Source organism: Orycteropus afer, unplaced genomic scaffold (genome assembly GCF_000298275.1).
Source record: "Orycteropus afer afer isolate SDZICR_OR568_19922 unplaced genomic scaffold, OryAfe1.0 scaffold00027, whole genome shotgun sequence".
NCBI classification, from domain to species: domain Eukaryota; kingdom Metazoa; phylum Chordata; class Mammalia; order Tubulidentata; family Orycteropodidae; genus Orycteropus; species Orycteropus afer.
In genome coordinates this window covers 13,501,488-13,516,363 of record NW_006921614.1, presented here as the reverse complement: position 1 = coordinate 13,516,363, position 14,876 = coordinate 13,501,488, and the positions used below count along the sequence as shown (strand labels likewise).

Sequence of the window (14,876 nt, the reverse complement as noted above, 5' to 3'; positions counted from 1 at the left end):
TTGTCAGAAGTGACCATTCCCTTGAGAAGGATGTCATGCTTGGTAAAGTGGAGGGTCAGCCAAAAAGGGGAGGATCCTCAAAGAGAGGGACTGACACAATGGCTGCAACAATGGGCTCAAGTATAGCAAGGATTGTGAGACTGGCGCAGGACCAGGCAGTGTTTCTGTTGTACATAGGGTCCTTATAAGTGGAGCTGACCTGGGGGTACCTAACAACAACATGCTATTTACATGCTGATGGTTTGCCTCATCCTGGATGACTGTATTTGTTTTATCTTTGTCCTGTCCAAGGCTTAATAAACCTATTGAACCTGTTTGAACCTGGGGTGTCTTTTCCCCTGTCACACAACTGAAAAAAACAAAACAAAAGAAAACTTCTTGTGCCCTTTCTCATTACTATCCTTTATCTCTTTCCAGTTCTATGTGAGTCGTTCTTCTTACAAGATCATGATAGGAAAAAGCTCATAAAACCTTTATTTTCTTTTGGATAACTTTCAACATGATTCTCTTGTGCAGATAAAGTAAAAATTCCATTTTTGTCAAATTTCACAATAGTTTTCATTCTGCCTCATTTTCCTCCTACATAAAAATGCACTTTTGACACATTTTCTAAAGGGGAGGTTTACAGAAAAATCCTACCATTCAAATAGGTAGAGTATCACTTTTATAGTTTTTTTAATTTAAGGTGAACACTTTCTAAGTCATATTAAATGGTTGCACAACATCATTTTATTGTCATGGGGAAATATATACCTTGATTTGACTTTAAATTCTAAGTCAATTAAGTTTATTTCAAATATTTTGGTATTATATAAAGTGAGTAAGAGCATCTTTCAAGTACAACCTTCAGAGGCACTGTAATCATGCCCTTGGGTGAAAAGCCAAAAGAACATAAAAGAAGAAATAAAATGACTCTTTATTTTCATTTCTTTGACTACAACTAGGGGGAATGTTCTTTTCATGTGTTTCATAGTTTTTTTTTGTTTGTTTGTTTGCTTAAGTCCTCAGTCTAGTTTCTATGAGAATGTTTCTTCCCATTTCCCTTAAAACTAGAAGACAATCCGCGGTGGGAATCCGCGCGCTCCTACTCTGTTTAGCTCGCGAGCCCAAAAAGCCGTTCTGCAACCGCACGCCAACCGCAATCTTGGCGCGTTTTTACTGACTCTTTGTCTGCCTTTGTGGACTTCGAAGGACCAGAGAGACTCCAGAGGATACCCCGCCTAACAGTAGGCGAACTAGCAGAACCACCTCCTGCTGTGGGCGGGCCCGCGACCTCTGGCCTTGCACAAAGGCGGCCACGGAGCCGGAAGTGGACGTGCGCGGACCGGAAGTCGACTGCACGGAGGTCTCAGGCCGGCAACCGCGAACTACACTTCCCGGAGTGCCGCTAGAGGCGCCTCTGGCGGGGGCCGAGGGCGGGCCGAGGCGGCAACTCCGGACGTGAGGCATGAGCTGCGCCCTCCTTTGGCCCGCGCTCGTCCTGCCGCTTCCCCGAGGGTCGCGCGACGCGGGGCCTAAGCTGCGGGGAGCGTGAGGCCTGCGCGCGGGCAGGGGCTACCACAGCCGCGATGGAGGTGAGCGGGCCAGAGGACGATCCCTTCTTGTCTCAGCTGCATCAGGTGCAGTGTCCTGTGTGCCAGCAGATGATGCCCGCCGCCCACATCAACTCGCACCTAGACCGCTGCTTGCTGCTGCACCCCGCTGGGCATGCGGAGCCAGTCGCCGGGCCGCACGGCGCCGGGGAGCCAGCCAAAGGGCCCTCGCCGCCACGCTCCAAGAGGCGGCGGCTTTCGGAGAGCTCTGCCCTGAAGCAGCCTGCCACTCCGACGGCGGCCGAGAGCAGCGAAGGCGAGGGCGAGGAGGGCGACGACGGCGGCGAGACTGAGAGCAGGGAGAGCTACGACGCGCCGCCCACGCCTAGCGGTGCCCGCCTTATTCCCGACTTCCCAGTGGCCCGGGCCAGCAGCCCTGGAAGGAAGGGATCGGGCAAAAGGCCGGCAGCTTCGGCCGCCACAGCGGAGAGTGCGTCTCCGAGGAGCTGGGACGAGGCGGAGGCGCAGGAGGAGGAGGAGGCGGTGGGCGATGGCGACGCGGAGGGAGATGGCGAGGATGACCAGGGACCCTGGGATGCTGATGCCTCTGACGCTGCCGCTTTCGGGGGCAGCGGCGGGGTGCGACCACATTCCCGGGCGCTGGCTGCCGAGGAGATCCGACAAATGCTAGAGGGCAAGCCGCTGGCAGATAAGATGCGCCCTGATACGCTACAGGACTACATCGGGCAAAGCAGAGCTGTGGGGCAAGAGACCCTGCTCAGGTCCCTCCTGGAAACGAACGAAATCCCCTCCCTCATTCTTTGGGGGCCGCCGGGCTGTGGCAAGGTGAGTGCCGCCTTGGCAGAAGGGTTCTCAGGTCTTCATCTCCTGTGAGTACTTTCTTGGAAAACTCGGGAGTGCATCCAACGGTGGAAGGTATTTGGGTCTGAAAAGGTGGCGTGTTACCGTGTCCCAGAGACTCACCTGGGCTCACCTGGATATTAAGGCCTACAATTGCAGAGGCTCAGATACCGCCTGAGCTGGGGCAGTGTTCGCCCCACAGGTGGTGTCCGATGCGCTGGGAAAAGGAACACTACCTTCTTCGCCCCCCCGCCAGGTGCTTAAGAAAGTTTTTAGTCTTCTTCAAAACTAAGATGCTTATAACTACTAATGGGAGCTCTGGTAGCGTATAGTGCCTAAGGTATTTGACTGCTAACCAGAAGGCTGGCGGTTCAAACCCACCAGCCACTCCTCCGAAGGAAGGTTGGGCAATCTACGTCCGTAGTGATACTGCCTGGGAAACCCAAGGAGGGGGTCGTTATGAGTCGGGTCCGACTGGAAGGTACATAACAACAACATAACTGCTAATCCGAAGGCTGGCGGTTCAAACCCACCAGCCACGGAAGGATGGGCAATCTACTTCCGTAGTGATACTGCCTGGAAACCCAAGGAGGGGTCGCTTTGAGTCGGGTCCGACTCGATGGCACGCAACAACATAAATCCGTAGGTTAACCTGAATATATGAACTTTCAGATTTGATCCATTTTTGTGTTCCACCCTCCACCCCACCTGCACCCCCGACTTTTACTGACCCAGTCCTCAAGGAAACAAACAACTTGTTGCAAAATTGCAAAGGGACACTTGTATATTATTACATCTGTACATATATAGGTTCCACTTTGAATAAAATAATTTAAAAAAAGTTATTTCTATGTTGCGTTTCCTCCCCTTCCCTCTACTGTTGGTTTTTATTTATCCTTGAGAATGTATTTATTCAATAGGACTACAGTGAAAACTCTTTTACCACTGAAATCATTTTCAGCTAGCATTTCAATACCTTTTCTCATTATGCTTTGTATTTTAGAGAAAGAAGTATCAGTGCATTGTGGTGTCCACTTATGTATATTGTAGTTAGAAATTACCACAAGTCCAGAGGAGGATAATCAGGATGTTGTGGATCTAGAAAGCATGTCATTGGAACGATGCTTGGAAGAAACTGGGAGGCTAGCCTGAAGAAAGAGAAGACTAAGAGGTGGTTCAAATATGTGTGTTTGTAAACCTGTAGGAAGAGGGAGCAGAATGAGCGCTAGTGAGTGAAAGGTAACATACAGGATCAGAGTCTAAAGGTACTCTCTTAGCTAAGGTTCAGATCCCTTAATACACAAAGACTTTAATGATTTTTCTCTCAGTTTTCTACCAGCTTCATCTTCACCGTAATCATACTACCATTTACTCCAATTTCTTGGGATGCTTCTTAGATCTCTTATGCACTCATTAGTTCCCTTTGGCTGAGAATAAATCAGACCTATCCCAAATAACTTTTTATGATAGTAGTGGACATGTTGATAATCTATTTCTGTGGATTTAGATTGTTACTCCATTTAGGGGATTGAGAAGTGGCATTCTTACTGCTTGTCTGTGATTCTTTCAATACAACTATGGGAATGGATGGTCAGTCTGTGGTCCCAGATACCAAGAAAAAAGTGCCTAGGGAGATGAGAAGAGTGAGCTTAGAAAATGTCAGGCAAGAGATTGACTAGGCCTTGCTGTTAAGTGTCCTGGTTGGTGGCCAGGCGCAAACCTAGGCACAATCCGATTCCGAAGGTGGGTAGGCTGGGGTTTGGTAAAGAAGTAGCCCCACAACTTTCAGAAAATAAAGTGCCACTTTTCCTTCCAGAAAGGAGCTCCGGTGGGTCAGTACCTGAGGCATTTGACTGCTAACCAGAAAGTTGGTGGTTCAAACTTACCAGCAGCTCTGTGGAAGATGGAACAATCTACTTCATAAAGATTTACCACTTTGGAAACCCAATGGGGGTCGCTATGAGTCAGAATCAATTCTGTGGCAGTGGGTTTGGTTTTTGAGTTTTGGTTTTCCTTTCAGAAGATTGGTTCTTCTCATTAGACAGTCTTCCCTTTTTCTGAATTTCCATCCTTCTGTACGTTACTGTACAACTTGCAACAATGGGCTCAAGTATAGCCAACAACTAAGGGAGACAAACTTGTCTGTTGGTTTGTCCTACTGTGGTGACATGTTGCTGTGAGACTTGAGGCTGTGCTACTGGTGTTTCAAACGCAGTGGGGTGCAGCTATTGCACAGGTATCAGCCTGGCTTACAGACTGAGACAGACTAGGAAGAAGGAGGAGGCCATCTACTTCTCAAAGAATTGGCCAGGGAAAACCTTATGAATAGCAGAGAAACACTGTCTGATACATTACTGCGCAAATTTATGAATAGTCAGAAACATTGTCCAATCAGAGATCATGGAGCTGGTGCAGGATTGGGTGGTGGTTCGTTCTGCTGTGCATGGGGTCGCTATGAGTCGGAAACGACTAGACGGCACCTAACAACAACATACCTTACTGCTGACAAAAGTAATGTTTACAACAGCATGTGCGTATTTTTTTGAGCACCTGAGCAATGCTTTCCTTGGTTCTCATTGGTTTTCTGAAAGTACCAGCATGAGCAAATTCATCCCCTTCTAAAGACAGACATTCAGTGTTGCCATGCAGTCATCTTTCAGCTCAAAGGCTTATTCACTCTTATTTTTTGTTGTTGGTGGGGTGGGGTGAGTAGTGAAGCTACTCTGGTGTAAACTTCCAGCTCCAGCATTGATACTGTGCAGTCCAATTCTCCTAGGTTCCTTCAGCAGTAATGCTTGGTCAAGTATGTTGTTGTTCGTTATGTGCCCTCAAGTCGGACCCAACTCATAGCGACCCCTCCTTGGCTTTCTGAGGCAGTATCACTACGGAAGTAGATTGCCCCATCTTCCTTCCGAGGAGTGGCTGATGGGTTTGAACCACCAGCCTTCTGGTTAGCAGTCAAGTGCCTTAGGCACTATGCTACCAGAGCTCCCTGGTCAAGTATAGGAGGGAAGTTTTCTCTTTGGTGATAGATCACAGCTGTCATTTAGACAGCTTAATCGAGGCAGGTGCTCTTTTTACTGGAATTCCCAAGATGTTAGACTCCCAAGGAAAGGGATCAAAAAAGGTTAAACACAAAGGACAAAAAGGTCAGGATTAACCTACAGTTTATCTACTTTCTTGTCTTATTGATAATGCCCTTATTTTTAATTTTTAAAAATGTAGTGGTATCTCAGATTGTATCTCTGCAGCTAAGCATTCTTCAGATTTCAAGTTACTGGTTAAGTAGTGCTGGTTCTTGTGTTAGTACCCATGCTTGCTTCTTTCTCTGTGTCATGTCAGCTTCCTAAGTTCTGTTTGTCATCTATTCTAGACCACTTTGGCTCACATCATCGCAAACAACAGCAAGAAGCATAGTATAAGGTTTGTGACGCTGTCTGCAACAAATGCCAAGACAAATGATGTGCGAGATGTCATAAAACAAGCTCAAAATGAAAAGAGTTTTTTCAAAAGGAAAACGATCCTTTTTATTGATGAGATTCATCGATTCAATAAATCTCAGCAGGTATATTAACTTTGCTCTACCTTTGGATATTGTAAACATGAAATAGATGTGACATCACTTTGAAAAGTATAGAGCCCTATACATATGTTAGGTGTTCCCATTATTGTTAGTAACTATTTACAAAGAAACAGCTTTATTAGACCATCTGCTTTGGGCCTATTTTTCCCACCTTTTTTCTTAATTTAGGAAGCTCTGGTGATGTAGTGGTTAAAGCATTAGGCTGCTAACCAAGTCAGCAGTTTGAATACACCAGCCACTCAGTGGGAGAAAGATGAGGCATTCTCTTTCCCTAAAGATTTACAACCTTGGAAACCCTGTGGGAGAATTGTACTCCATCCTATAGAGTCTCTGAGTCAGAATCGACAATGACAGTAGGTTTGGCTTTTTGTTGTTGTTGTTGTCTTAATTTGTGTGTGGGGGTATGTAAATGCACGACCAAAAAAAAAATTATCTGAGAAATGGGTGGTATTTGGATTAAGTTTCCAGTTTTTCTTGTTGAGTCAGTTTGGCTCCTAATCACCCAGTGTGGCAGAGTAGATAGCCCCATAGGGCTCTGGTAGCATAGTGCCTAAAGCACTTGACTGTTAGCTAACCAGAAGGCTGGTGGTTCAAACCCACCAGCCACTCCTCGGAAGGAAAGTTGGGCAATCTACTTCCGTAGTGATTTCACCTTGGAAACCCAAGGAGGGGTCGCTATGAGTCGGGTCCGACTCAACGGCACATAACAAACAACAACAATATTTACAGAAGATTGCTAGGTCTTTTTCTCCAGCAGAGCTGCTAGGTACATTTGAAACCTCGATCTTTGGGTTAGCAGTCAAGCTGTTAACCATCGTACCATCAGGGCTCCTTGTGTCCCATTTTTAGAGATCTTTAATCTCTATTTGTAGTCATTATGGGCACTTTAACTTGATTTTAAGATCATTATTTGAATATATTCTCTTTTTCCTTTATGAGGTGTTACTTTATATTTTCAGAATCAAAGAGTATATTTTTTGTGACTCCAGGCTTCCATCAAGGTGAACATTACAAGATCCAGGAGTTTCTATTTATTTATCTGACTTTCTGAAATGAAAATAAAGGACATCATTTATTTTTAAAAACAAAGGCACTCACTGTTGATTCTTCCTAAATAGACATAAGAGTCCTTTTTCCTATTATACTTTTTTGTCTGATATTTATATTGTGTTGTAGTTTTATAATCAGAAATATTTCACAAAACCCTAGTAAGCTTTATTTTTCCTGATTTGAATTGCTTTGACTAAACAGACCCTTTTAGCATTGCGACTGGATGTCAGCACTCTTAAGTTTAACACTGAGTCACTGACTCATGTTAGTATTTCTTCTTCCTAAGACAGCATCAGGTGTTTATATATTTGCATGTTTGTTAGGAAGTGATTGAGTGCAGTGGTAAATGGTTTTAGAAATGAGGATTAATATTTTGGTATTTTCTTAGACTCTTATATCCTGCTATATTTAAGTTATGTACCAGTTCATCATTGGGAGAGAAGTTACTTCTCTGTGTAAAGAAATCATTTTTCTTGAAACTAAACTAGAATTGTCTTTAGCATTGTTAGCCTACCAACTAGTGACCAGGCTGAGATACTGGCATCCAGAAGACATGTTTGGACGTAAAAAGCAAGGGTTGCAGTCTCAAAATGTTGCACTTACATTGAATGAATATAAAGCTGCTGTTTGAGAACTTGAAAGTTAGAAAAAGGAAGAAATTGATAGCGAACTTACATAGGATTTTGTATGTGGTTGTTAACTGTAACCAATTTCTTGTTTTCCTCCCATGGTTAGGATACTTTTCTTCCTCACGTGGAATGTGGGACAATTACTCTGATTGGAGCCACCACAGAAAACCCTTCGTTCCAGGTCAATGCTGCTCTTCTAAGCCGCTGCAGGGTGATTGTTCTTGAGAAGCTTCCAGTAGAAGCAATGGTGACTATTTTAATGCGAGCGATCAACTCCCTCGGACTCCATGTCCTAGACTCTAGCCGACCCACTGACCCTCTGAGTCACAGTAGCAACAGCACTTCTGAGTAAGTTGATTGTACAGTTTTGTGAGAGTATACACTGTCCAGAGAGTCTCTTGGCAGGGAGCCAGGAAAGGCTGGGAGTCAGTAAAGACAGGGTGAGGACAGGGAAAAGAAAATGTTGATCTACCAGTAATGAAAATAAAAGGGGGCAAATGCTGAATTATATCAACAAGTATATGTGTGCAAACATTTCCTTTCTTTTCATTTAAGATGTGATGTTATACCTTGAGCCTGAAGTAAATCTATGTATGATTCTTCAATGTCTAATGTTGCCTTGCCTGTTACTTTAGTTCTTGGGTGTTTGCTTTTGTGCTTAGGGATTTTGTTCTTAACTTACAAATCTTTCGAGATTTTGTACTCAGACATATTCCAATTTCCTTTTTTATTGCCATTTACTATTTTAAAAATATTGGTCAAAATTTAATAATAAAAAAATTAACACAGAATTCTTTCAATCTCTTTAGAATGATTTTTGTAGTCTAAAAGTCAAACTGAATTCCATGAAAGTAAAGAAATGTTAAGTGAAAATGGCCTATTGGATGTGATCCCTTTCCTTTTGGTGATTTGTATCACAAATAACATGAGTTTCTTCATGTACAGAATATGTGTCAGGAATAGCCACATAGATTTTTTGGGTGAGAAGGCTTTTATATATGAAAATATTTTCAGACGTTATAAATCTGTGTTACCTGAATTAATGTAGTGGAACCTAATCTGGACTGCGCTGAGGCTAAATCCTGGAGATACTTTTCTGTGGGGATTAAAGTACAGAGCATAGTTTCAGGTTCAGGGTTTAGGTTTCAGCATTCTCCCTGTGCATCTGACTTATCTCATTTGCTTCTGTCTCACATATGGCAAGAATATACTGTGCCTTGTGAGAGCCTTGAAACACTTGACCAAGGATGCTAGGGCAGAGTGATGTAGCCTCATTTTAGAGTAGACTGTGATGGAATAGCCTTCAGAATTACTCCAAAAGTGAGTAATGGGCATTGTACTGATTTCTGTACAATTTTGAAGCCCCTTGTATACTGAGTGCACTCTGGTGGTATGGTGGTTAAAACATTTGGCTACTAACCAAAAGGTTGACAGTTTGAACCCACCAGCAGCTTCGCAGGAGAAAGATGAGACAGTCTGTTTATGTAAAGATTTGTAGTCTTGGAAACGCTGTGCGGAAGTTTTCTCTGCCCCTTGGGTCACTGTGAGTCAAAATCAAGTCGATGGCAGTGGGTTCTGCTATGTGTTGGGTGCTATCATAGTCTGATGGTGGCTTCTGCCAGCCCCTCATACTTAGTATAGTTTTTGTTTAAACAAAATTTTCAGTACAAAACTCACATGAAAGAGAAAGGAGGAAAATGATCCCTAGTTCCTAACACAACCACTGTTGATATTTTGTTGTATTTTCTTTTAACTTTGTGCTTTGTGCTCGTTATCATAATCTGTCCACAACTTTATATGCTGCATTTTTACTTATTTAGGGTAATTTTTATTTGTTCCATGCCATTATTTCCTGAGATTTAGTTTTCAGATATTCTCAGATTTTCTCTCTTTCCAGTTTTTGTCAGGCCATTAAATTATGAGTCTGGGTTTGGAGTGGAGCAAAAGGGCATTATAGTACTGTGACGCTTACCCTCATAAAGAGTTCTGCAGTTTAGCAATCTCCCCAAGTGATGTGTGTGCATGTTAAAAGTATGAGATGGTCAAGTGAAAGAATTAAGATGTTTTTTAGCTACTGAAACTGAGAGCTTGATAAAAAAAAAAAAAAAAAAAAAGCCAGTGATTTATAGATTGCTAAAATTACATTTCAACCAGAGAAAACCTTTCATATCCAATAGAGCAGTAACTTATTTCACTATCATTGACAGTGGTTTATAATTCCTAATTATGACTTTTTCTTATTCTCTTCTCACCATCATCCCTAAATTTGTTTCTTTGCTTGCCTACATCCCCATCTTACTGGGAGCTCTGTAAGGACAGGAACTTGTCCTTCTTGTGCATATCCCCAGCACTCAGTCCAGTGCCTGACTTATAATATGTACTGATAAATGGCTATTAAGGGAGTAAATCCTCTTTCAGTATGGAAGGCATAGTTTAATTCTGGGGCAGGGGTTGCTGCAAAGAAGGGAGGGAAAGGGAAATATAGGCTAAAATAAGGGATGATTGCCCCATTGCCCAAGTATAGAGAACCTTTGTCTTTAATGCTAATGCCTTTATCAGCAGCAAGCAGAATGAATGATGAATATTAAATTTTAATCCCTTAACAGAGCTACTCAGTAGCAACTCTGACAAGAAATTAAGTTAGGAGATGTCATAGACTATATATAGAAGGAACTCTTACCTCATATGTGATTTCCTAATATAAGTGCCTACTACCCTAGTTCCCATGGATAAGTTAGAGTAGATTGTATTATTTTTCAATTATTTTAGGTAAAATTTGCTTTCAAATTCCTGTTGACTAGCATCAATTATATATACCTTCTTGTAGATGTAAGTGAGAAGCTTCCAGTAGAAGCAATGGTGACTATTTTAACGCGAGCGATCAACTCCCTCGGACTCCATGTCCTAGACTCTAGCCGGCCCACTGACCCTCTGAGTCACAGTAGCAACAGCACTGTCAGATTGGGTTATACTAATGTTGCTGGAAGAAAGGGCTTATAACCCTAAATAACTGCTTTCACTCTCTGGGAAGTTGAGTCTGCTTTTGTATTTTTATATCCTGTTCTGGTACTGTAGATGGCAGCTAGAACAATTACAGAGAAATTCTAGACTGTTCACGGATGTGCATGAGAGGAGATGGGTAGGAGGACTAGACTCGGAAACTAGTCACACTGGCATAACATCCTGATTGTACTTGAGTAATCGTGAATTTCCATGCTGTCTATATGTGTGTATGATAAGTTCTGTCTAGAATGAAATAAAAGTATTTGGAAGTTTTGATTGTTTTTTGCTTCTGTAGTCATTAATTCAGTAGAAACTGAAAGCCCTGCTAGGCCTTGGCTGAGTGTTGAAAGAGCCTATAGTATTTCTGTGCCTTTAGAGAGTTTTTTGGTATGAGAAAGGGATAGGCAAGCAGGTCGCTTACAGAGACATGTTCTAATAGAGATATACACAAGAAGCAGTGGGGTAGGGAGAAGAGACATCTAGAATACATGAAGTAGAATATTTCACATCCTTGGACAACATGTGTTCCATTCTCTCACTAGTGCTGTTGAGTCCATTCAAACTCATGACTACTCCTTGCTTGTCAGAATAGAACTATGCTCCACGGGGTTTTTTGATGACTGGTGTTTCACAGGTGGATCTCCAGGTCTTTTTTTCCAGGATACCTCGGGGGGGGGGGGGGCATTCACTTTCTCTATGAGGTGATACTGACACTGAGTTTAGAATGATACGCAGAGTTTAACTGGATGAAGTAGAAAGCTAATTTTGGCAAAGAGGTACAGCCTATAAAAGAAAGTGGTAATAAAGAACATAATCTGTTCATTACAGCTGGGTGGGATAGTTCGTACAAGGGAGTGATGGTTGATAAGGTCAGAATATAAAAGAGCTTGTGCTTCAGAGTAAGACAGTTGATGTGAAAAGCTATGAGAAGCCATGGAAAGATTTTGAGCATGCTCAGATCTACATTTTCAGAAGCTGGCAGCTTTGGAGAGGGTTGGTTAGAGGGAGGCAGGAAGATAGGAGGCTGATAGAGTGATGCAGAAGACAGGTGCAAAGGACTTGAACAAAAGCAGGAGCAGCAGAAACAGAGGATACAGCTATGAGAAATAGTGAACAAGTAAGATCTGTGGGCTCTAGGTGTGATGACGGTATAAAAATGAAGGGTCTGAGAAACTCAAATCTGCGTGGCAGGGCAGATAGTTGTACTTTTGAACAAGAGAGGAAGAGGAAAGAAAGTGGGGGTATAGGTGGAAGATGATGTGGAATCAGTTTGGGACTTGATCAGTTTGTAGGGCCTTGAGGTGATTCATATGGAGAGGTCCACTAAGCAGTTAGATATAGAACTCAAGAGAGCAGTAGAAAGGTTTGAGACAGAGATTTGGGAGTCATCAACATGTAAGAGATAATATAGGATTACTATGAATAGAAATCAACTTGATGGCAGTGGTTTCGTAGCCCATGCATTTGAATTATTCTCCCAGGGAGAGCAGATGAAAGCTAGGAGCCTCAGGATTGAGGACCATCAGCATATATTGGGTGGGAAAAAAGAGACCCTAAGGAGGCAGAAAGTCCAGGAAGGTAGGAGGAAAACCAGAGGGAGGCCTTGAGGAGAGTCTGAGCAAAGAAAGCAAGCTTGACGCTGTTATATCAGTTGGGGTTAGGCTTGACTGCCTGTATCAGAAACAAATCAGATTAACTGTGGGATAAACAAGACAGACATTCCTTTATCATATAAGAGTCTGAAGGTAGACAGGACGTGATGCTGTATCATCAGAGACCTGGGCTCTTGTCTTTCTACTCCACCACCCTCTCAGCACATGTCTGTACTTCATGCTCCAAGAAAGCTGCTAGAGGTCTGGGTAGTATTTCTTCATTCCAGAAAATAGGAAGGAAGAAGTGCCAAAGAACAGCATCCCTTCCCCACTGTAGGGAGATGTCTGTGAACTAGCATTCTACCTCAGTTGAGATGCTGTTACTGGGAAGAAAAAGGGACACTGGCTTAGGCTATAACTAGGAGACTTCCACAACAGTCAAATGCTTAAGGAAGGTCAAATAAGATAAAGAGGCATTGTGTTCATTGGATTTGGCATTTGTCCATTTATGTCTTCAGAACTGTGGCAGTGGAATGGTGAGGCTAGACTCCAGCTTTCAGCATAGGAAGGAGTGACTGCAGGGAAAAAGGAGGTAGCAAATATAGACTGATGGTTTAAGTAATGTGGTTGATTGTGAAAAGAAAGATAGGGGTAAGTTGGTGATTGGTTGAAATACCTATGCCATAGTCCCTTGGTTTGTGTGGGTAACAGCAATTTTCGTATATTTTGCCCTCTAAGCGTTTTAATCACATTGTTCAGAAACATGTATTCTCTGTGTGTTGGGTTAGTTTTGGAGAAGGAAAAAAAAATCCAGATGAGTCTGTTGTAATATGAGCTTGTGCTGCAGAAAATGAGAAGGTAAACTAATGTTTAATTACCCTGCACTACAAGCTCTGATAGCATAGCACCTAAGACACTTGACTGCTAACCAGAAAGCTGGCGGTTCAAACCCACCAGCCACTCCTCAGAAGAAAGATGGGCCAATCTACTTCTGTAGTGATACTGCCTCAGAAACCCAAGGAGGGGTCACTATGAGTCGGGTCTGACTCGACGGCACATAACAACAACATGTGCTGTTTTGAAGAGTTGTAGATTCACAAATCTTAGGACTCTTCAAATGAAAATACACCCCTGGAGATTCAGTTCTTTGTGGACCAGATGCAGCGCTTAAGATTGTGGAGATGCAGAGAAGCCAGACTTGCCCTCTTATTTGTCTATTGAGGCAGAGTTCCAAGAGTTCATGAAGGAGTGGCTTCTATACTGTATCTAACTATCTGTGTAGACACACAGGACATCTCCTGAGGTGCAGGGACTTCACTGATGCTGGGGCTTTTCTCTGATCATCATGAGAGGGGAATCCCAAACAAGATGACTATATATTTTTCTCTTCTTTTTTTCTGTTTTTCCTGCCTCTCAAAATCTTTTCTAACACTGTAAATGAAGGATAGTGAAACACCACAATAGAAGGTACTGGTAGCAAGAAAGAGTTGCAAGTATAGGATGGATTTTAATGATTTCTCTTTAAGAATGTTTTATTTTTATTATTTTTTAAAGCTACATTAATCTAATCATTTGCTGTTGAGTTGGCTCTAACTCATGGCAACTTGATGTGTGTCAGGGTAGAACTGTGTGCCACAGGGTCTTCAGTAGCTGATTTTCCCAAAGCAGATTGTCAGGGCTTTGTTCTGAGGTGCCCCTGGGTGGACTTGAACCTCCAACCTTTTGGTTAGCAGCCAAGCACATTAACCATTTGTGCCACCCAACGACTCTCCAGTAGTATAGATTATTAAAATGATGACACTAAAAACATTGGGAGCCAGAAACACAGATCTCGTGGAGCTTGTATTAAGTGTCCTAGGGTTGCCATTCCAAAACACCAGGCATACTGCATTTTATTGTGCTTTGCAAATACTGTGTTTTTTACACATTGAATGTTTGTGGTTTCGCTGCATCAAGCAAGTCTGTTGGCACCATTTTTCCAACAGCAAGTGATCAGTTTGTGTTTCTTACATTTTGCTAATTCTCACAATATTTCATAGTTTTCATAATACAGTTGCACACTTAATAGACTGTGTTGTTGTTGTTGTGTACTGTCGAGTCAGACCTGACTCATAGAGACCCCTCCTTGGGTTTTCGAAGCAGTATCACTACGGATGTAGATTGCCCCCTCTTCCTTCCAAGGAGCCTTCTGGTTAGCAGTCAAGTGCCTTAGGCACTACGCTACCAGAGTTCCCTTAATAGACTGTAGTGTAGTGTAAAATATAACTTTTATATGCAATGTGAAACTGAAGAATTCGTTTGACTCACTTTATTGTGATTTTTTGTTTTACTGCACTGGTCTGGAACTGAACCTGGAACTGAATCTGAGGTATGACTGTACTATAAACGAGGTGGTTTAAAACAGCAGAAAGTTACTCTTTCATAGTTCTCTAGACCAGAAGAAGTCCAAAAACAAGTTCTCTAGACCAGAAGTCAGCAAGGCTGTGATCCCTCCCAAGGCTCTAGGGGAGAATCCTTCCTTCCATCTTCCAGCTGCTGGTGGTTCAAACAGTTCATACACATTTTGTTTTGTGACTGGTTACATTTCCCTTGGGAGCTCTGGTAGCGTAGTGCCTAAGGCACTTGA

General features: G+C 42.8%; 1 protein-coding gene across 1 annotated transcript in view; it reads left to right on the top strand.

Annotated features, from left to right (window-relative positions):
- Positions 1-1,568: 1,568 nt before the first annotated feature.
- WRNIP1 (WRN helicase interacting protein 1) overlaps positions 1,569-14,876 on the top strand; it is a 27,747-nt gene continuing 14,439 nt past the window's right edge. The window contains exons 1-3 of the mRNA XM_007935372.2: positions 1,569-2,378; positions 5,767-5,958; positions 7,762-8,003. Coding sequence (XP_007933563.1) covers positions 1,569-2,378; positions 5,767-5,958; positions 7,762-8,003 — 1,244 coding nt within the window. The remainder of the gene's footprint in view (positions 2,379-5,766; positions 5,959-7,761; positions 8,004-14,876) is intronic.